Source organism: Corvus kubaryi, unplaced genomic scaffold (assembly GCF_017639235.1).
Source record: "Corvus kubaryi isolate FWS band 111438036 unplaced genomic scaffold, C.kubaryi_AGA036_p1.0 37395, whole genome shotgun sequence".
Classification (NCBI taxonomy): domain Eukaryota; kingdom Metazoa; phylum Chordata; class Aves; order Passeriformes; family Corvidae; genus Corvus; species Corvus kubaryi.
The window spans coordinates 3,920,498-3,942,532 of NW_024581134.1; the positions used below are offsets into that span (position 1 = coordinate 3,920,498).

Consider the following 22,035-nt stretch of genomic DNA (forward strand, 5'->3'; position numbering starts at 1 on the left):
CTGGGCCTGTCTGCCAGGAATGAGCGTAGGAGAAATGTCCTGCACCACAGAAGGGGTTGGAAGGGATGTTTAAAAGCCATTTGGTCCAATCCCCCTGCAGTGAGCAGGGACATCTTCAACTAGATCAGGTTGCTCAGAGTCCTGTCCAACATACAAGGAAACCTTGAATATTTCCAGGGATGGGAGCCTGTGCCGATACCTCATCACCCTCATCATAAAACCCTTCCTCCTTGTATCTAATCTGAATCTTTCAATTTAAAACCATTCAATTTAAAACCATTGCCCCTTGTCCTACAGCTACAAGCCCTGTTAAAAAGCCTCCCTGGAGCCCTCTCTTCTCAAGACTAAAACCTCCAACTCTCTCACCTAGGAGAGGTGCTCCAGCCCTCTGATCATCTTCATGGCCTCCTCTGGACTCACTCCAACAGGTCCATGTCGTTCCTGTGCTGGGGACCCCAGAGCTGGAGGCAGCACTGCAGGTGGGGTCTCTCCAGGGTGGAGCAGAGGGGCAGAATCCCCTCCCTCCCCTGCTGCCCACAGGGCTTTTGCTGCAGCCCAGGACACACTTGGCTTTCTGGGCTGTGAGTGCACATGGCTGGCTCGTGTCCAGCCTCTCCTCCACCAGCACCCCCAAGTCCTTCTCTGCAGGGCTGCTCTCCAGCTGTTCATCCCCCATCCTGGATTGATACTGGGGTTGCCCTGCCCTGGGTGCAGCAGCTTGTACTTGGCCTTGTTGAATCTTGTGGGATTCCCATGGGCCACTGCTCAAGCTTGTCCAGGTCCCTCTGGATGTCACTCTGTCCCTCAGTGTAGGAACCCAGAGTGCAAAGAATATTTCTCTGCCTGTTTTTAAGGGTTCTTACCCCCATGAACAACACTGTTTTAGCCTCCAACCTTGGAAAAAATTACCAACGATCAGACAAGAACTAGAAAATACGGTGGTGTGAATTAGGTGATAGACTACTATGTAAGATTGTCACAGGGTGAAAAATTCAGAGGTTTTGGGCTTCTCTATGTAGTAAATAGGTAAGAGTAAAAAATATCAAAACGGAGGATTGTTGTTGTTCTCTAAACCTTCTTCTCCTTCTTCTACTACTCCATGTTCTGCAGTAGAAGTAGTTTGGAATGATTGGATAGAGAATTCCACAGTTCCTGCCCGTGTTACTGAATAATTGGTAGGAAAGTGAAAATAATATACATTTTTAGTAGCTATTGGTTAAAATATCTTTAAAAGGCTGCATAAATCTTGATAGAGAGCCTTCACTCCTGCTTTTCTGTGCTCTGTGCTGTACCTGGGTCACGCTAGTGGCTCTGTTCCTCTGATAAGACTTAATAAACAACGATCTAGAAGCATTGAAACTCAAGGAAAAGTCTCGGTTTATCTTTGAAACTCCTTGCAAGGACTTTTAGGAAATTCTCTCCCATCAGGAGAGACTTGATTTATGGCACGGTTCAGTGTCACCTCAGGCATTTCAACTGCACAACTCAGCCTGGTATCATCCGAAAACTTGTTGAGGCTGCTCTCGATCCGCTGTGTCCTTGATGAAGATGTTAAACAATCCTGGTCCCAGGACAGGCCCCTGAGCTTGATCCCTCTGCTGGGGGCAGAGCCAGAGCAGGGCTGGCCAGCCCAGCTGACACTGAGACACAGGGATGTGGGTGCTGCATCAGTGATCCACCAGCTGTATCCAGAGGGCAGCAGGAGCAGCCTGGCTGCTCCAACAAGGACCTCCAGCCTCAGCCTGCCAGCTCACACGTTACATGGCAAGAAGGAATTGCCATTTTTGGGTAATGTTGGCCACACCAAGCAGTGTTCTTCAGGAGACTACTAAAAGTGAAGCAATATTGCTGTTTGGGGAGACATCCATGGTAGTTCGGCTGTGTTCAAGTGACAGACACCCCCCAGCCCCTTGTCCCTCGCTGCCCATGATCCATCCATGTGTTATTTCTCTCTGGCTGACAGCTATTGGATCGGACAAGAGCCTGTTAAGCATCTCCCAGTGACAGCCTCCCCTTGTTCCCTTGTGCAAGGAAAGTGGCTGAAATACTGCTTGGATTTCTGGCCAGTGGTCCATCCCTCAGGAGGGGCATCTGTCTGCATTGTGGGTTGGATCGTGCAGCTGTGCTAAGAGTGGCTGCCAGGGGATGCAGGTTCTGCCTTACCAAGGATAAATTAAGTCAAATAAATCCTAATTAAATTCATTAGCTCAACAAATTGGACAATTTGTCTCCCCAAACACATGTTTGTATTATACTGTTCATCACCTGCAATGCTAAAATCCCAATAAAAACAAAATCTCTTTCATTCCTGGCCATGGCAGCGCTCAGAAATGACAGCTGTGTGAGGGAGCACAAGGCTGCCCGAGCTGGAAATGTGTGGGCTGTAGCAGGGTGGCAAGGGCTGAGGCAGAGGCTTGCTGGCTGCCCACACCAAACCAAGGCCTGCTGCTGAATGGGGCCAAACCCCTAAAATCCAAAATCCAGCTGCTGGACGCTCTGGGAGAAAACTTCCTGACAAGGAGCTGAGAGAGCAACTAAGGGCACAGAGCTGCTGATGGCTGATGGTGGGAGTGGGGAGAAGAAGGGACAGGGAGGTGAATTGCCTGTGTAGCTCCAGCATGGCACAATGGAGGGCAAAGCTCTGGCATATGGCTCTGCAGGGAAATGCAGAGGGAGATGGATCTAACTGACAACATTCGGACGGCGTGTGCATTTCTAAAAATGTCTGCTGTTCAGCAGGAGGCTCTAATGGGCCTCAGGGAAGATGGATGTGCTCCTCTTCTAGGTAAAAGCATGGGCCAAGGCTGCATTTCACATTTAAAATTCTGGCACAGTCTGCCTGCAGCCTGGGAAGCCTGGGCTAACTTAATTCATCCCAGTGGGGCTTTCTCCAGCATGGATGTGCTAATGATCAGCAGTCGCTGCTCCCTGTGATCCGCCCAGCTCCTGACAGCTCAGCCTGCAGCCCTGTGGAGACCAGAACTGGGAGCAGACTGTTTTCTCAATACACTCTAAATTCACTCCTTCTGAAGGGTGCCCGAGTGGCTGGGCTGAGTGCACTGGGCCTGCAGGAAACTGCTCCACTCCACTGGTCACAGAGGTTTTCATTGCACCCAGGAGGACAGACAGGCCATCCAGAGAGGGGCTGGCACAAATCCATTGCTCCACTGCTGTCCTACCCACACTGTGACTCACACTCACTCTTGCCCCTGCAGAGCTACATTGGTTTCGTCAGATGTCAAGAACAGGGCAAGACCTACAATCCCTTTTTTTGGTAGAGGTTTGGACCATGGCCCTGAAGCAAAATCTCAGGAAAAAAGTTCTGGCTATTGTCACAGTAGCTGGAGTGTGGGAAAACACCACCTGCACATGCTGAGACATCCCCTGAGGGGCCAGGAACTGTGGGTGCTGCCGGCCTCCTTCCAAGACCCTGGGTATGGGATGCTCTCCACTTCTCTGACTCCCCACAGCCCCATGTGTCCCTGTAGCCCATGTCGGGGTGACACAGCCACGGAAGGACCACTCTGATGACAGTCAAACCAGTTAAGTTGCAAACACGCTCTGCTGACAGCAAAATGTGATGAAATACATTTCCACAGGGCACCCAGAGCAGAGCGCAGCGACAGCTGTCAGTCAGAGGCACAGGGGGAGAAGGGAGAGCAAACTGCTCATACTTACACCAAAATCACCTGCCCAGCCTCTCCTGGATTCACTGAGGCTGCTGCAGATGCTTTCCTGATCCCTCTTGTGAGTGCGTCCTCCCACATGTGCCAAATCCACGTTCGGGTGCATTCCTCAAAGGCAGCAAGTGCTTTCCCAAGGACCCTGCGAGCTCTCTGCACTCCTCCCACCTCCCCAAGCCAGGCCCATCTTGAGAAGGGAGCTTTAACACTGCCAGCTAAACTGTGGACTTGTCACAGCTCTCTGGAGCTGCAGTGTCACTTGGGAGGTCTGGGAATGACCTTCCAGAGGTGGCTGGGTTGGTATTTTGCCCATCTCCAGTCACTGAACCTGTATTTTATATTTCCCTATACAAAATATATTGGATGTGAACACCTGCATGGAACAGCAGCATGTAGCTCATGGTTGGCTCTTGTTTGAAATCACTCTTGAGAATCATTGCTCTTTTTGGAAATTGACTCACACCTGCAATCCATCCTCAAGGAACAGCATTGGTGCCTGTTGGGATGGAAGCTCCTGCTGTGTCCAGACCAGCCTTCTGCTCCCTGAAAAGCTAGGACAGCAAAGTTGCCTTCCTGATTTAGGAAATCAGCAGAGCAGCCACACTCACAGGGCTGCCTGTGAGGCTCAGAGCCCCAGGACAGAGGCAGCAGTGTCCAGAGGCAGCAGGAATGCACTCCCCTGAGTTCACACACTCACTCATGTCGGTCTCTGGAGCGGGATGCCAGCCAGGGAATGTGTGCTGCATCCCTGCAGCAGTGCACAGGCTGTTCTGTGAGGGCCCAGCGCTCGGCTGGCAGCTTTTTGTCTTCTCAAACAAGGCCTCGGGAAGCTGCCACAACAACACTTGCGGTGAGGGTTTAGGGCCTGAGCTGATACCACAAGTCATTTTGGCTGATCCAAAATGAGGACCTCTCTCCCTGCTCCTTGCTTTCTGGTTAAAGAGGGAGTCTGCTGCTTCTCAGGGTGAATGGGAGCAGAGGGGAGACGTCAGAGAAACCCTTCACCTTCCTAATGCTGCAGAGCCCTGAGCGGAGGGAGGGGAGGGAGGCTGGGGAAGGGGCTGGCACAGAAAGCAGAGGCTGAAACGTACCTGCCTTGATAATCTGAGGTGGGGGCGGCTGGCTGGGGGCCCTGGACAGGATCATCTTCTTGGAGTCCACCAGGAGACGGCAGTAGCCTGCGATGAGGCAGGCGAAGTTGGTGGCTTCAGGCCACTCCATCAGCAACACCAGCGGCTGGAAGGCAAGAGAGGTAAAGCTCGTGAGGGCTGCTGGCTCAGCTGATGGGGACCAGAGCTCCATGGGGGCTGCACTGGGCCCTGCACTGGTGGAACTGGTGAGCTGCTGGCACTCCCAGCACGCCCACATGAAAAACCAGCCAGGTGCACAGCCTTGCACAGGAGAGTGCCTGGCTGCACCTGTGATTGCTGCTTGCTGACTGCCCCAAGGATGAGGGAAGAGCTGCAGCCCTGCCAGGCACAGGCTGTGCATGGCAGGGCCCCACACAACATCCTTCTGATCCTTTGTCTGCACGTCAGGGCTCTGAGCCCACCTGCAAGCACCTGTTCAACCATCAGGGCCTCGGGAGGACCGCAGGGAATTTGGGGAGTCTCCAGCTGCCAGAACCCTTCTTTCATTGCAGGCACCGTGTCTCCCTCCCGTAAAGGAGAACATCTGCTTCCAGCAAGATGCCAAAGGGACCAAACCCCATCGCAGGTTCCCCCAGCTACCACTCTGAGACTGTGGATCTTATTTAAACCTAACCCTTTGGAAAATTAAATTTGTGCTTAGGAGCAGATGGTGCCTTCCCTTTTAGGAGAGCATTTATTTGCATGCTAAAAAAGATCTTTGCTTTAAAGAGAGATAAAACTCAGACATGGTCTGTGTGACACATATAACCTCACAGCACAATCTAGCACCAGACAGTGCAACTCTCAGTTCCCACATTGTCCCAAGGAGAAGGTTAGCTAGCTCAGGGAAGCTGTTGGGGTGGGATTCACTCTTACCCACCCAGTGAGGTCCTGTGCACTGCTGGGACCAGGCGGGGCAGAGCAGCACAGCTCAGCTGAGAGGTCCATGCTTGGTCTGAGCCCCCAGCACTGCTCAAGACAGACCCATGAGATGGAAAAAGAATTGACAGTGCCTTCAATAGTTATGGCAAAGGCAGCTCCTCCTCACCTACCCCTTGCACAAAGCACCTCTACCTAAAGGACCTTTGTACCTCGCTACAGGGTGTATCTGAGCCAACTGGGGGATGCTGAGCTGCTGCTGTCTCGGGCTGCCTGTCCTGCCACGCTCAGCCTCTTGCACACTGAGAGCCCTCCAGGACTCAGGAGAACTCATTTACCACATTCAGGGAACACCAAGGCTGTTTAAAAAAACCACTTAAGCCTACACAGTGTGGAAAGCATTAAAGCTATTTTGGTTTTCTTGTTTTATAACCACAAGAGGTTCCTGGTACCCACTGGCCAGTTTTGTGCTCTGCTTAATATTTGCTGTTGTAAGCCACCAAGCCAATTCTGGCAAAGGAAGGCCCAGCTTAGGCTGGAGTGTCATGCTCTGGACCATACAAGACACTTGGGTGTGAAGCCATCAGCCCTGGGCAGAGCTGCACGCGATCCCCAAGCCCTACCAGCCCCTGGCAGGGGCAGATTTCTCCCAGGGCCAGGGTAAAGAAGTTCCCTCTTTGGCTGCTGTTCAGTAAGATAAAAGAAAAGAAATAAGTTGATGTGGAAGAGAAATAGCCTGACAAGTGAACGTCCTCTGCTGAGAGGCTCTGCCCCTGCCCACTTGACAAGGCTCCTTCTGCATCTTGGAAAATAAACCTGAGATGACACAGATCAAAGGGGAAGTGTCAAGCCAGAAAGAGAGAGGAGTGAAGAGATTCTCAACACAGCTTGAAGGAGGCAGGCATGCAGTGGGGAGGGGGGTGACATCTCTTAGCCCAGCTCCAGTCTTGACATAAGTGATGAAAGGAAACCATGTGTTCTGTGTATGAAGCGTCCTTAAAACAAGGGCCTTCTACACAGGGCTAAGCCCTCCTGGGTTTTTCAAGCCATCTGTTGAATGAGGACATTTTTGTGCATTTTCCCTGCTCTGTTCTGCAGGGTTTGCAGTGTCAGCAGCAAACCCCAAAGAGAGGTAATGGCTGATAAACACCCGCTGCTGGGAGATCAAACCAAGAGGCCAAGGTGGGCTGAGAATCCCCTTCCAGAAGGGAAACTAGGGGACAGTTTCCACCATGTGTGAATCCCACCAAGGCAGAGTGGCACAGGGTTGTGAACCTTCACTGCCTCCCTGTCAGCGCTCACCGTGCAGTCCTCAGGGCAGCCCCAGTGGCCCAGATGGGGACCAGCATCTCCGAGACCCATTTCTATCTTTGCTCAGCTACCTCTGCCTCAGGATGCTCCTATCCATCCAGAGATGGGACTGGAGGTTCTTGCCGGCAAGAGGCAGCCCCTGGATCAGTCCTGAAGAGTGACAGGACTGAGATACAAGAACCCTGACTGATGTTTCTCGACTACAAATGAAACACCAGGGTGCTGTGAGCTCCCCACCAGGTCTCTGAGCCTCCAGAACGGCTTCCAGCAATAGATGCATGGCAGGCTGGGGTTAACTGTGGCATTTTGCTCTGAAAAAGAGGAATCTTAAACCTGATTAATATTACAGCTTAGAGAAGATTACCCTGATATACTGACAGGGAAGATGTGTGAGAGTTCTTCAACTGTCAAGCATTCAAATATTGTTATTAGGGATTAAATCACTTCAGGTGCAGCTTGGAGCCATCCACTCGTGCTGTCAGCAGCACTCTGGTGATCTCCCCATGGCCTGGGAGCCCACAGTGCCATGGGGCTCTGTCCTGCTCATAGATTATGAGCTGTGATTGTGAGCAAAGCTGCTGCACTCAGGCTGTGCATCTCCCTTGCCCTTGGAGGCTTCTCTGCTGTGCACTAACAGAGATCTGGCACAGGATCTGAGCCTTTCCCACATGGGATTACAAGACTGACTCTCCCTCTTCCACTCCACTGGGTAGTTTTACTGAGATTGCAACAGCTCAGCTGCCTTTGAGATGTCCACCCTGCTGCCACATTCCCCTGAAAGTGGCCAGCTGATCTGAAAGTGATTTATGGGGTCAAGAGGCAAAGAGACAACATGATTGCAGCAGCCCCGTTCTGTTGGGAAATCGTTCCACAAAGAGGAGGTATCAGGGGTGGCAGCTAACGGAGGTGTTATTTTTAGGCACTGGCAACCTTGGTCACCCTGTTCCACGTGGGCAAGGCAAATGAGATGGTGTGGAGACAGCCAGGCATGGGCGAGCTGAGCAAATAATGACTTTGTGAAGAGGTGCATGAAACATTTCCAACTCATGGTGCTGAGGGATGGCAAATTCAGGGCGGCTTTGCAGGGAGCTGCTCTAAATAAGAACAACTCATGACTGCAGCCTGAGCTTTGGGCTTCCTTGCAACACCCATGGCTTCTGGCAAATGGGATTCACCTCCTTTTCCCTGGAAACATCCTGCAAGTGGCAATGAGGGCTCGTGCCTGTGGTCAGGAGTGGCCTGCTGCCCACAGGGCTGGGGCTCATTGCGACATCCCTGTGTCTCCCTGCAGTTTTTCCAACTCGCTGCTCAATCTCAACCCAACCTGACAAAAAGAGCATGAATCTTCCCAAGTTTTCTAAACCCAGTGGTGCAGTAGGGCAGAGACTCCCGTGGGCAGCCAGAAGGCAGGGAGGGATGCAGCAGGGGCAAAAGCAGTGCTGTTCCTCCAAGCCCTGCTGCCTGCCCTGGCAGCTCTGTGGCCAAGGTGCAGAACCCTCTTTCCCAGCTGCTAATCAGGAGATGATGTTGATCACTGGTGGGGAACAAGTTATCAACCTGGATAACCCCTGGCTGTCCTCCCACCACATGCCTCTGGCCTGTCTTATGCCCACCAGGCCATCCTCTTCCTCATTCTCACGGGCACATTCTTGCTGCTACAGCACCTCGGTGGCCTCCAGGGCTCTGCTTCCTTGGGAGGGCAAAGCAGAAATGCCTGTCTGTGTTCTGTCAGGGCAGCAGCACCATTCCCAGGGGGATGCCCAGGTAAAGGTTCATCTCTGACCTGTAATGTGCCAACATGTAAAGAAGCAAATTTTAACAAGGATGCTCTTTCTACATCTAAATGTGTAATATTAGCCTGAAATTATTGGTGGTTTGATCTTTCACTCATAATGGTTTCCTAGATTTTCTAAGACTCAAGAGGAAAGGCCACCTTTTCATTCAAAGTTTCCTGCTTGGCAACCAGTCTCTCTGGAAAGTAAAACAAAATACATTTACACCGGATAGAAGAAATGACTTTTGCATTTGCTTATTAATGATAAAGTGATTTTTCTATTATGCCCTGCCTTTAAATCAGACCTCAGTGCCCTTCTGGAGGGTATCTTCTTGTTCAGACAAAGGTCTGGAGGAAATTTGCTGGCCAGGGTTATGCTAGATGATTTTAACAGTCCTCATATTGAAATTAATTTATGACCCAATCTATTCATACTATAACCTCTAAGCTTATATGCATTTCCTTTTAATCTCCCCCCTTTATCATGTACTTTGGGTCTTACCCTGCTTCCTTTAACGCGGTGCAGCAAAAAGATGGGAGATGAATTTACATAATTTATGTTCCTTGGTTTACTTGAGGTGCACTGCCAAGTTTTTATTTAATAATACAGGCACCCGGGCCTAACGAGGCAGCAGTCAATTTTTCACTTCTACATTGACCTTTCCTTCTCTCCCCTTAAGCATTATTAACTCAGCTCTATCAATACCAGGCTGCTTGTGACTAGCACCACTGTTTCCCACTAGTTGATCAATAAGGGCCTTGCCTTGGTTAGACCTGCAGGTCTCTCCTTCCTTAGAGGGCTGCTTTTTTTGGTTGGGTTTGGGGTTTCTTCTCCTCTTTTTCCTTTTAAAAATATTTTAACTTTTTTTTTTTTTTTTTTTTTAATGAACAAATAAAATTCGGCTCTGCAGGCTTGGAAACTCATCCTCTGCACATGTTGTCTGCCTCTCAGGTTCTGGCTGGCTGCTGTCCTGGGTGCCTGCAGGCAGCGCTTTGGGTGGCACTGGAGAGGGGAAGTGCTTTGCTTTGCATCCCAGTGCTTTGCTTGGCATCCCATTCCCTCCCTTTACATCCCATTCCCTCGCTTTACATCCCACTGCAAGCAGGGATCTGCCTCTGTCCCTCCCACCCAGGTACTGAGCCAAAGGAATTCTCCATCCCTCCCTCTCTCCCATGAGATGACAGCGTTTCAGAATGGCTTAATGCAAATAAAGGTTAATTTGGTGTAAGGAAACCAGAGCCTGTGGGCCCATCGTCACTCCAAAGACTCGCTCTTCCTGTAGGAGAAATCTCAGGGGCTTCAGTCAGTGCTTGCAGGAGCAGGAGGAATGTCAGCCTCGCCTGCCCTTGTGACTTTGATGGGGCTCCCCATTGTTTTCAGACTAGAATTTGGCAAATCTGCATGGGGCCCTGGCCTCAGCACCATGGCACATCCCTGCCACGATCAGCTCAGGGGAGCACAGCCAGGCTTGGGGCTGGCTCCAGCAGGCAAGGCTCAGAGGGGTCACCATCCCATCACCCGTGAGAGGAAGGGGCTCCTTGGCTCCTTCCTTGGGGAGAGGAGAGGGCTGAGCCTCAGCTGTGCATGGTGTGCTTTTTTTCCTTGGCAGGCTGGCAGCACGCCGGGGGCCCTGGGACACCAACATCAGCGCCCAGATTCCAGGCACAGCAGCAGCCAGGGACCTTTCTGAATTAATTTTCCCTTTGCTTTCCTCTGTCAAGTCTTGATCTCGGCTTAAGCGCCGGCTGGCTGCAGGCCCTGCTGGGAGACCAAAGGCAATTAGCCCGATGCCTTTGACTGAATTGCGGCTGGCAAGCAGCCAGCGCCGTGGGCTCCTGCCTGGCAGAGGGACAGGGCACAGCCTGGGACAGCTCCTCTGTCCAGGCTCAGGTGATGCGGCTGTCCCGCAAGCGTTCTTCTTTCATTCGCATTCAGAGTGCTTCGGCAGCCTTTTCTTCCAATGTCAAGGCTGTTAATAACAAAAAGCCCAGTGGTGTGCAGCTGTGTAAATCAGAAAGGAGAAATGCTCCATTGGAAAAGGCATTTCGGGAAGAACAAACCCTTGGCTCCTGGGGGAGCTGCGGAGCCGCAGAGCCAGGGGAGCCTGGAGCTGAGCAGCTCCCCCCACACCTCCTGCACTGGGGAACCCGGGGGAGCAGTCACCTCCCTGTGCCACATCGGGGCTGCCAGGCTTGTCCAGGTGCCAGGCAGGAGATGCTGACATTGTCCTTCCTGGGATACTGGGAGGTAGAAGAGGACTTTGCAGTGCTGCGCTGGGGAGGAAGGGAGATGCACGCCTGAAGCTCGATTCTCTGAATGCTCAGAAGCATTGGCCACTCTCAAATGCTGGTGCCAGCAGGAGGGGGAAGCCCCTGGGAGATGCAGGGCCCCCAAACCTGGTGAGCTGCACTTAAAGCATAAAGATCACAAGAAACACCTTGTGCCACCTCCCTGCCCCCAGCAAATCTATGAGCTCCAGAATCAGTGCCCCAACATGAGGAGGAAGAATGGAGAAGCAACAGCCCCAGCAGAAAGGAGACTTTGTCAGGTGAGAATGACCACCAAAACCTGCAGAATGACCACCTGCACCACTGCAGTGCAGCTGGGGACGTGTGGTCCTGCCCCCAGCCACGGGCTGGGAACTTTCTCAGCATTCCCAAGCAAAACCGCCTCACTCCCTCCGTGACTGTTGAGACAAAACCTGCTCCTGTCCTCCCAGCAGCTCTCACAGACCTTGCAGGGAACAAAAATCCTTGGAACCAGCAGCAAAAGCCTGGAGGTTTTTGTTCTTCTGTCCCGAGGTTGTGCAGCTCCTCTATGAGGGGTTCTGTCAGCATTTGCCCTGCTCTTGCCACACTCAGAGTGGCAAAAAGCTAAAGAAGGCAAAGCAGAGCTATGAGCCCTGGGTTTGCATCCCAAATGGGCTGTTTTAAACAGAAATTGAAGCCCAGGATGGAAAAGCTCCAAAACAAACCAGTTAAATACCTAGTGAATAATTCATAAGACAAACAGTATTTATTTTCCGCCTGAAATAAATGCAAATGATTTACGATCTCCTCAAGCCTGTTTGTTACCTGAAGATCTCCCCCAGCTCCTTCCTGGCAGGTGAGTCTGGGCTGTGGCTGCAGGTCAGCAGCAGATAAGGATGTCTGGACTGTGCTGGCTGCTTTGGTCAGGGTGTTCAGACCTCCCAGCCAAGGGCTGCTCCATGACCTGACCCCTTTTTTAACCCATCACTTTAACTGAACTTGGAAATTCAAGATGGTCTTTCTGCACAAACCCCTAAACCATCACTGACCATCTGTGTTTCCACAGTAACTCAGCGAGCACCTCCTACAGATTCAGGCTGGGAGCTGCCCCAGCACCAGCATCCCATGACAGCAGCAGTGCCAGGCACCAGGGTGAAATAGCCCGGGGGAACATCCCCTCCTACACTGCAGCCCATGGAGCTCTGACAGGCTCCCAAGGGTGACTTGGATTTGACAGGTCCCCAGAGCAGTCAGGACACCACTTTGAGCCCTCTAATGGTTTGCAGCTCACAGCAGAAACAGATTGATTTGCAATCTAGGGCTTTAGCCAGTGAAACGTTCAGTGCAATAGAATAATTGCAGAGAGCAGATTAGCACTGTGAGGTAATGATCTCTTTGACTGCTTTTCTTAGCCTGCCTCATCCATCGCTGTCCTGCGTAGGATTAGCATATGCCTCATTTTGGAGCAGACATTCTGGCTTTAAAACCCAGCCCTCTGGATAATGGCTAAATGAAGACAGGTAACAACAGCCTCTGCCCTGGCACGGTGCTGTTGAGCCTGCTGAGATCCACAAATGGGGTGCTTGCTCCACTCCAGGCAGGCAAAGGGGCTTGTGGTGGCCAGAGGCAGCTGCCTGGAATTTCTCATGGAGATAAAGCCATCGTGCATGCAGATGTGCTCGCAGGAAGTATGTGAGCTGGCTTACACCAGTGAGCTGGCTCTTCTCCAGCATTTGGGGGGCTGGATAGCAGGGTCACAGGAGAAAGTCTACCCCTGCAGCAGGAAAGGGCTGCTGGTGCTACGGAGTGGATTTGTGCTACGGAGAATGGCTGTGGGGAGCAGCACTGCAGGATCTGTGGACAAGCTGCGTGGGAATTGCCACCTAATTTAGAGCAGATGGATGCCAGCATCACCTAAGCCTCCAGAGCATCTGTCCCTCCTGTGGCTGGGGGGAACAGTGCCCTCTTCCACGCCAGGGAGAGGACAGCAGCACCCCAAGAGCTCAGTGCCATGAAGCTAGGTGACAGTGGGGACAGCCATGCTCAGAGCACTCACAGTGAGCCACGAGCAGTAACAAGGTCATGACCAGCCTATTATTAATGCATTAATATGGTGATTTTATACATACAAATCCAAGGGGCGTGGGCAGCAGGAGGAACCAGCAGGGTTACTCATGGTGCAGGCAATATCCCTTGGTTATTCCTGCTCTGTAAGGAGTAAATCGCTGGATTCCTGGACAGCCCAGGCAGCTGGAGGGGCAAGGAGGGCTTCCACCTGCCCAGGCTGCAGAAGGGGAAGGTGAGGGCTTTGGAGGGTTGGGACAGGCACAGCAGAACACCAAGGCTTTAACTGACCTCGGTGGGATGCAGAAAAGGGAATGTTAAAAATGTTACAGTTGACCAAATACCCACTGAATGATGAATGCAAAAAAAGGGCTTCATCAATGAGGCTGTTGGAGGGGAGAGCTGAAGCAGAGGGGATGAGGATTAGCACGGCTCTGGCAGAGGCTACTGGGGTGTTACTGCAGGTTAGCAGAGCTACAGGACCAGGCACAGCAGCAGCAGGAAAACAGACTTGGAGCAGTTAATGAGCCTGGTGGGAGAACGTGCTAAAATCCACCGGGACAGGAGGCAGCAGGAGAATCCTAAACAAATCCACCATGGCTACATCTGTGAGACTACGACTGAAACAGAACAAGGAAAGGATTGCAGGGAGGGCTGAGGCTTAGAGACCTTACAGGAGATGAGAAAACACAGAGACAGCTGGCAAAGCAGCTCAGCTCCATCAGTCTCACAGGAAAAAGGGATGAATGCAGGGGCAGGAAAGCTGACCCACAGCCAAAGGCTCAGAGAGCTTGTGCAGATACACCCGTGTGGCTCCACTGTGCCAGACAGTCTGCCAAGTACTGCTCCTGACTAATTTACCCAAACTCAGTCCTAACTCTGTCCTGTTGAATTCAAAGTGGGAGGAGAGGAGGCTTGGCATTTTATCTGTGAGATCTCTGCCTCCCAGCTGTCCTTCCCCATGGGGCAGGGGAGAGCTGGGTGCAGGGACAAAGTGACATCGAGGATGCCCTGGAGCAAGCACACAGCTACCTGCCTTTGAGTCTGCCAGGGACATGTCCCAGCTTGTTAAAAACTTGAGCAAAGGCCAGTGCAAGATGTCCTTAGGATCCTGTGGCTGCTGGGCCAGGCACCAAAGAAGTAAATAAAGATCTTACTGTACTGCTGACAGTTTTCCTGGAGGGTTTGGGACCCATGAGGGGTGAGGAGGACTGGCAGGGCCTGACCGTGGGATTGACTATCAGAACCAGCACTACACCACACAACAACCAGCAGGGGATGTGGGATGATAACACACAGGGCTCAGGAGGGCGTGTATGCCAAGGAGTGCCTCCAAAGCGTCCTGCTACCTGCCTGGCCTGTGTCACCCCCATCTGCCCCGAGGACCCTGCTTGAATGATTAGATAGGTGTTTGGGTCATGGCTAGAATGCCACCACGCCTGCCCTGTGGCCCTCAGCAGCAATCCTGCCTGTGTGGAACAAGGAGTCAGACCAGCAGGGGAGATGCTGCAGTGCCAGCGTGAGAGGGGCTTCGGAGTCTCTAGGAATCCCCAAGCAGATTCTCCAACACACACATGACGTGAATCCCCTCAAAGACTGGCCCCAAACCCCCAACCTCATCTCCACCCCTCTCTCCGGTGTCTGCCTCCACGGCACCCATGCCTACCTTGGCATCCAGGATGCTCGTCTCCACCCGGGCCACCCCCTGGTTCTCCCTGAACAGCTGGATCTTGCTGACCTTGCTGAACTCTGACAGCACCGTGGTGAGGTTGGTCTTCAGGTCGATGACGTGGCTGATGCCGTGCCGGGGTCCCACCAGCAGGGTGGTGGCTGGCTGCTTCTCGTCCTGGTGGCACAGGCACATGGAGAGAGAGAAGACAAGGGTGAACAAACACAACCCGGGGCTGCACAGGCTGCACCCGGCTCTCTCCACGGAGCCCAGCCTCAACGCTGGCAGCTTGGTCAGGTCCAGGATGGCTTTTGCAGAGCAGTAGGTAAGGCTGGTGCCATCAACCTGCCTCCCTGGGCCCCTGTGCAGAGCTGGGAGTGGTGTGCAGGATGCCAAGGCTATTTAAAAGGAAAGCTCTGAACTGACTGTTCACATGAAATATTCAGGCTCACTGGTGTCACTACACTAACGAAAGAGCATGTTACAAACCTGTCTGATCTCACATTGCCTCTGAGAGGAGGAAGCAAAGGAGGGAGTGAATGTATTTCAGGAAAGAAGAAGGACCAAAGCCTTGACTGGAAATTGGGATGTTTCTTGCTCTGGTCTAAAAGGATGCTTCAAGCCAGGAGTGGAGGAGAAGAGGAGCTGGGCAGACCATCACAGAAGATAATAAGGGAATACTTTTACCACTTCCGCACAGTTCAGCTCACAGGCTGGGTCACAGGCATTGCTTTGGTGTCAGAGATTAAAAAAAATGCTGTTACTCAGTGTCAGGAGCAGGCTCTGACTGCTCTGCCATGGCACCAACCAGGCACCACGAGGTTGTGCCTGCACTGATCTCCTGCAGGCAGCCCTTAGAGCTGTGAGGTGAGGGGGCAGAGCAGACCGAAGGCTGCCAGAGATGGAACCCAGTAGGCAAAGCACGGGAAGCCAGGGAAGTGCTGAGACCATGAGCAGGGGTAAAGGGAAGGATGGCAGAGAGGTGACACCTACATGGGGACCCCTGGATGGGAGGTGGAGTGAGAGGGATGAAGGGGTGAGCCAGGCAGTGGGGAGCCTTTGTGGGTCCTGTTTGGGCTGGTGGCTTTCTTCCTGCTGTGCAGAAAGTGAGGTGGCTTGGGTGAGCAGTGGAGATGAAGGGTCAGTGTGGCAGTGATCAGGCTGGACCACCTGTGACAGAGGCAGCAAGCCCAGCCAGGGCTCTGTGGGCAAGCGGGAACACGGTGGCATTTGCCAGGAGTGGCCCTCCTCTGGGACGGATGGCAGGATGTCCCAGGGCACGGTGGAGTTACAAACACATGCCTGAAACTACTCCAACTTCTCTGAGCAGGTCATCTCGTTGCCCACCAGGCTGGCAAGAACAGAGCAGATCCTGACCCTGCAGAGCTGAAAATCCGACCTACTGACAGCAGAGGCTCCAAAGGCTTTTCTGGGTGGGCTTGGAGCTCATCAGGGCAGAGCAAGAGACTGAGGGAAGTCATTTCTGTGGGAGCCACATGCCCCCTGGCTCCCCCCCAGCACACACTCAGGAGCAGGCACCTCCCAGCCCAGCCTGAATTACCGTACCAGTCCCACTGTGTTGAAGAGAACCCCAGCAAAGGTCGGCAGCTCGTTCAGGATCCTCAGGTACTGCAGCTTTGCCTGGGCTGTGGAGACCTGACAAAACACATCACAGGGGTGATCACCGTGAGCACAGGGGGAAGAGCTGCAAGAGGCTGGGGTGGACGTGGGGGCTCTCAAGTAGGGGTGCACAGCAAGCTCTCAGACAGCTCTGGGTGTGGGCTGTGCTGGCAGCGAGTCTGAGTCGTGAGTGAGGGGGATCTCCACTCCCCTGCCATCCTGGGCAGCTGCTGGGAGGTAACTCAGAGCAGAGGCACAGCCAGGAAGGAGCCCCAGTGCTTGATGTATAATTCCCCTGAGATGTACAACCCTCCCTCACTCCCCGTGAAGGCTGCAGGGACCAGGGCAGTGGCTCAGCAGCCGCCTCCAGAGCTTTCCGAGCCCAGAAGCAGAGATAACAATGAACTGATGTGTGCCACTTCAGCCGAGCTTCAGCTGATCTCAGCCCTGATCCTCGCTGCACTCCCTGCAATCCAGATCAGTTCTTGAAAGCAGATTCAGGAGAGAGAGTGTCTACTTGGCTCCCTGGGATTGATCTCCCATCCCAGGGGATTTAATGACAAGAGTTCTCGAGCAGCTGGGGGCAACAGGCTGGTGTGGAGGGCAGGCTGCTGAACAGGGGCTGCGTGGGCTGGGCTCACCTTGGTGCCGCCAGGCTGGTGCTGGTGGGCTTTGAGCTGCTGCGAGAGGGATTTCCGGAGGCTCTTCTCTTTGATGAGCTGCAGGAGCGAGGGCGGCAGGAAGGGCTCCAGGCCCCACTCCTTCCTGTGGGGAGGGAAGCCTGCATGAGCTGCCAGGTCGGAGACACTGCTAGCGGGCAGAGAGGGACAGAAAACTGTCCCAGAGCATCCTCCTGCCGTCAGAGGGAGCTGGAGCCACACCAGCACTTCCTTGGTGCCACAGCCGGAGCAGCAGCAGCCCCCAGCCAAGGGTCCCCAAGGGGATGGGACCCCGGGCTGGTGTCACAGCTCCCCAGCATCAGGGTGGGGAACAGCAGTGCCAGGCTCTGCAGCAGATCCCAGCTCCCACTCACCCTCACAGGAAGCTTAGGGGATCCAGGGCAAATTCCCAAACCTCTTTTGTGGTCCTCCCAGGGTGACCCCTCCCTCTTCCTCCCTGTGCCGACTGGGCAAGGCAAACCCACACACGTGGGCTGGGTATGGGTTCAGGTCCCCCAGGAGCCGCGGGAGGGCTGAGCCAGGGCTGCACAGCTTGGTGACAGGCTGAGCTTACACAGCCACAGAGCCTTCTCCTTGCCTTGGATGCAGGCGGAAAATCAGCCGGGGTTCCCATGGAAATGATCCTGGGCTCACAGCAAATGTCCCCAGCCCTGGCTGCTGCATGCAGGTGGGTGTCAGTGTGAGGGGGTCTTACAGAACCCCAGGGGCTGCGCGGCACTGCTGCCAAGCCCCTGAGCCACTGCCCAGCCCAGGGCATCTCATGCTCCGCACCCCAAAATGCTGCTGGGAGCACCCCAGGGGCGCAGGGGCACAAGGAAGGGACACAAGGGAGGGCTGTGCTGAAGCCTGGGGACAGGGAGGAGGACTCACTCCACATTCTTGAGGGAGACCTTCTGGCTGGGGCGGGTGGCTGAGACAGTGATGTAGATGTGGAGGGCAGCCAGCCCCAGCAGCATCTCTGGCTTGGGGTCTGTGCCGAAGCGCTCTCTGATCACATCGTTGCGGCTCTGCGGGAGGGAGAAGAGGCGTCCTCAGACAGCCACAGGGACAGGGCACTGCCACCTGAGGGGTGCCTCCACAGGACCCAGCCTTGGCAGACATGTGGGCCACGAGCACCACCAGCTCCCAGCGCCCTACCTGGATGTACAGGTACTCGAAAGCTGCAGGATCCTGGCGCAGCAGCTCCACTGGGTCCTTGGGGAAGAAGCTCACACGGAAGAGGCATCTCATACCGTGGTAGTGTGTTCTTTGCACAACCTGTGGCAGGAGCAGAGGGGAGCAGTGAGCCCAGGAACCCTTGGCTGCAGGGCTGGACACCCCCTGTCCTCTCTTCTGGGGTGATGTTTGATTTCTCTCCTCCACGCATCACCTTTCATCCCAGGAACATCCCAGCCTTCCTTGGTGTGAAGCTTTGCCTGGTGCTGTAGGATTTATGCCACTCAGCCTAATGTTTGCTCCATGATCCCCATTTTATCCCTGGTTCTGTGCAGCACCACCTTCCTGGATCTCCCAGCCAAGGATGCTCATGAGTGCTGTCTGCAGCTGCCCAGGCTGGAGCACAGAGCAGCTCCATGGTGCTGTCAGTGTGCAATGGGTAAAACCCTGATTGTTTCCCTCTTTGGCCACCCTTTTCACCCCTGAGCCTGCAGGACCATGCCAGAGGCAAGGAGAGGCTGTGCCACCCCACAGCACAACCCCAGCCAAGCCCCACACTGGGGGAGGAGGAGGCTCTCTGTGCCCAGCCCCTCACCACGGCCATCCCAACACCCTCCCACACCCCACAGCTCACGTGGGCCAGCGGCTGCTTGTCCTGGAGCAGCAGGAAGCGGTGGCTCTGCTCCGGGCTGGAATACTCCAGGACCAGGGCAAAGTGCTCGATGTGTCTCAGGGACAGGCGGTCCTGCAATGTCACCATCACGTCCTGCAAACACCACGGACAGGCTTGGGTGCGAGGCACTGGCTGCTTCCCGAGGGAGAGCTGGGACCTCACTGAGAGCCCACCTCTCCCTGGCAACCAGGGCAGTGCTGGGATGAGGCCCAGCAGTGCTGAGAGGAGCCACGGGATGGTACCCAGTGACCTTGCAGTGGGAGGTGACCAGCAGCCAGGCCCCCAGCGCCTCGGGTAACACCGTGGCGGTGCCGAGGGGGGCTGCAGGGAGCTGGCCCTCACAGGGGGACTCACAGGAGCATCCACCCTGGCTGGAGGGCAGGCTCAGAGCAAGGAGAGAAGTCAGGAGAAGGGAGAGAGCCAGCAAACCCCGATCCCTGCCAGCTGCAAAGCGTGCTGCCTGGGGAGGCAGACGGGCCATCCATCATGCCAGAGCGGCTCGCAGCCAGCCCAGGGCTGCTGTGGTGTTCGTGCACGGGAAGCAGGAGAGGAAAAATGGATTGGGCAGGTGGGAGGAGAGGAGTGCCACGGTGCCTTGGGGGGAGTGCAGGGGCTCACCTTCACAGTGGTTCGGCCATCGAACGTGAAGGATTTGATCTGCCCGTTCTCCAGGAAAACCTTCAGCACGTTGGGAATGAGGAGGAGAGCTTCTTTCTTCAACATGTCCTGGCATGTGGGGCCAGCAAAGGGGGAGGTGAGGAGGGTGGGGGGCACGGAGAGATGGAGGGAAGGTGGGCAGAGAGAATGAGTGTCAGTGATGGAGCACTCGTGGCATCCTCTGCTGCTCTGGGCTTTTGTGCTAAGAGGCACATTTCCCCTGAAAACCCAGCATTCTGTTGAGCCATCAAGAAGCACAGAGCTCAGGCAATCCAAAGCTGCCTGACAGATTCACCTCCTCAGCTCCCAGCAGCTGCAGCAGGAACAGAGCATCCTGCTCTGTCCAGCACATCCCAGTGCCCATGCCTGGCAGCCTGTCCCGCTCCCCAGCTGGTGTCCCAGAGGGGAGGTATGGCTGGGGTGGCTCAGAGCTGATCCCCCTTTCCTGACCCTTACCCCGAACCTATCCCCCCTCAACCCTGCACATCCCCTCAGCAGGAAGTTGGGGAGAAGGCTGATTTTATTTAGTGAGAAGCATTTCAATCAGATAATTACCTAATTGATTTTGCTTAAAAATAGAACGTGCTAGAAGTGCTTTACAGGGTTTTTTTCTCAATTTTGTTTTGTTGTTAATAAAACCTTTCTGCAATTAAGAGATAAAAGCACTGGGCTGGAACTCTTCAGCTTCCACAGCCATGCAGCTGTGCCCTGGTCACCCTGCCCCACATACAGGCACTCCAAAGCCTTTGGCATCGGGCTGGAAGCCACAGACCTTCCTTAGGGCAGGCACTGGCATTGCCTGGATGCCTCCCCTGGGTGCCCAGGGGGACTCAGTTGAGACCAGGTTTCTAAGGCCAGTTTTTGGGGCTCCATCAGAGGGACAGGGGAGGATCACAGAAAGTCTCCCCAGCAGTGACCCAACACATTGACTGTGCCCAAGGGCATCTGCCCTGTGGGGCTGCCCAGGCCAGACAGCTGCTCTCACCTGCAGAGCCCAAAGCAGGGAAGAGGAGCCCTGTGGGCCCCAACCACCTCACACCCCATGGCCCTGGGGACACATCAGGGGAGTGAAGCATGGAGGAAGGCAGGGCAGGACTTACTGGGTCTGTCTCGCCGACTGTCACCTGCTCTGAAAATCGGACTTTGGCCGGGTTGGACCTTAGCTTCGCCTTCTTGGCTGCGCTGATGAAAGCAGATTTGGGAGACTGGAAAGAGAGCACTGGGTAAATCACCTGCCTGCCCTCAGAGCTGTGGTGTGGGGAAAGCCAGACATGGGGCCCAGAGGAAACCCCTCTGGAGCCAGCGTGATGATGGGGAGCGGGCAGCAAACCACGAAATGGGGAGGGTGGAAAGCAAATCCCCTTGGCTGTGGTTACACAGCGCTGAAGGCAGGGCCAGAACGATGAGCAGCAGCCCCTGAAGTCACACCAGCAGCATCAGTGTGACAGGGAGGCTGCACCCCAGTGAGGATCTGTGCCTGGCACCGCTGTGCAGGCTGAGCTGCAGCAGATGTCAGCCAGGTCTTGCTTGGAGGCACTGGCACCGGTTGGATGGGAGAGATGAACCCCTTGGATGTGGGTTTGCAGCCACAGGGAGATGGCAGGACCCCGGGCATCCCTGCAGGATGTTCTGGTGGCAGTGCCTGCACACACTCCAGCACGGAGACAGTCGTGCCACAGAGCTGCGTGTGTCTGAGGGTGCCAGCACCACCTGAGCCGCCTGTCCTGGCTAGTGGCCATCCCAGGCCAGGAGGAAAAAAGCTTTTTTGGAGCGTGGCAGCGCTGGGTGGGGGCATCTCCTTCCCAGAGATGAGAGGAGCACAGGGGAGCTCTCACACTTCTCTCCTTCCCTGACATCAAAGGACTCGGCAAAGCACAAACGGTGCCTCTGGAGTGAGAGTTCACTCTGCCCCAGGGCCACGGGCACCGAGCCCCAGTGCACCAGCAGCACCTCCAGCCCTCCTGCAGCCCGGCCCTCCCAGCTCCCCAGGGACTCCCGAGCCAGCAGCTGCCCCTCCCTGCCACGTCTAGCACGATGGGTTACTCCATCAGACACATGTGATGCCCTCAGCAAACCGCATGGCTTTGGGGGTATTTTGCCTCCCTCCCTCCTGGTGACAAGGACAGGGAGATGGCTGCACGCCCACTGACCCCGAGGGGCCGGGGCAGCTCTCAGAGCCGACAGCTTGGAAGAGCCTTGGGGTGGTGGGACAGGGGTCACAAATCAGTTGAGCTGCCTGAGTGGTCTCCTGGGGTCTCCAGGGACCCTGCCTCGGTCTCCAAAAGGCCTTTTCACCCCTGTCCTGGCCCCCCTGGAGCTGGCCATAGCCCTGCCAGTCTCACCTGGTGGGTGTGCAGGACCGTGAGGATGATGAAGTCCTTGGCCTTCCTGTGACAGAAAGGAGAGATGAAGATGGATGGGACCTTATGGTGATGGACCTCAACACGTGCAACTGGCTACTGAGAGCACATCCCACCCTTCCCAGCCCAG

At 54.6% G+C, this 22,035-nt stretch overlaps 1 protein-coding gene across 5 annotated transcripts in view; it reads right to left on the minus strand.

Moving 5' to 3' along the window:
• The window catches only part of FRMPD3 (FERM and PDZ domain containing 3), a 58,826-nt gene that overhangs the window by 7,472 nt on the left and 29,319 nt on the right, over positions 1 to 22,035 (minus strand). For 4 of the 5 annotated variants that reach the window (XR_006018057.1, XM_042040075.1, XM_042040073.1 and 1 more), the window contains 10 exons: positions 21,888 to 21,933; positions 20,646 to 20,750; positions 19,507 to 19,614; positions 18,850 to 18,981; positions 18,198 to 18,317; positions 17,931 to 18,067; positions 17,022 to 17,145; positions 16,327 to 16,416; positions 14,758 to 14,937; positions 4,775 to 4,919 (listed from right to left, as the gene is read on the minus strand). Coding sequence is in view for 4 of the 5 variants with exons in the window: in XM_042040075.1 (XP_041896009.1) it covers positions 4,775 to 4,919; positions 14,758 to 14,937; positions 16,327 to 16,416; positions 17,022 to 17,145; positions 17,931 to 18,067; positions 18,198 to 18,317; positions 18,850 to 18,981; positions 19,507 to 19,614; positions 20,646 to 20,750; positions 21,888 to 21,933 (1,187 nt within the window). In the remaining variant the exon portion in view is untranslated. Of the gene's footprint in view, positions 1 to 4,774; positions 4,920 to 14,757; positions 14,938 to 16,326; positions 16,417 to 17,021; positions 17,146 to 17,930; positions 18,068 to 18,197; positions 18,318 to 18,849; positions 18,982 to 19,506; positions 19,629 to 20,645; positions 20,751 to 21,887; positions 21,934 to 22,035 lie in introns of those variants that run through there. The other variant, XM_042040076.1, reaches the window with a different exon arrangement.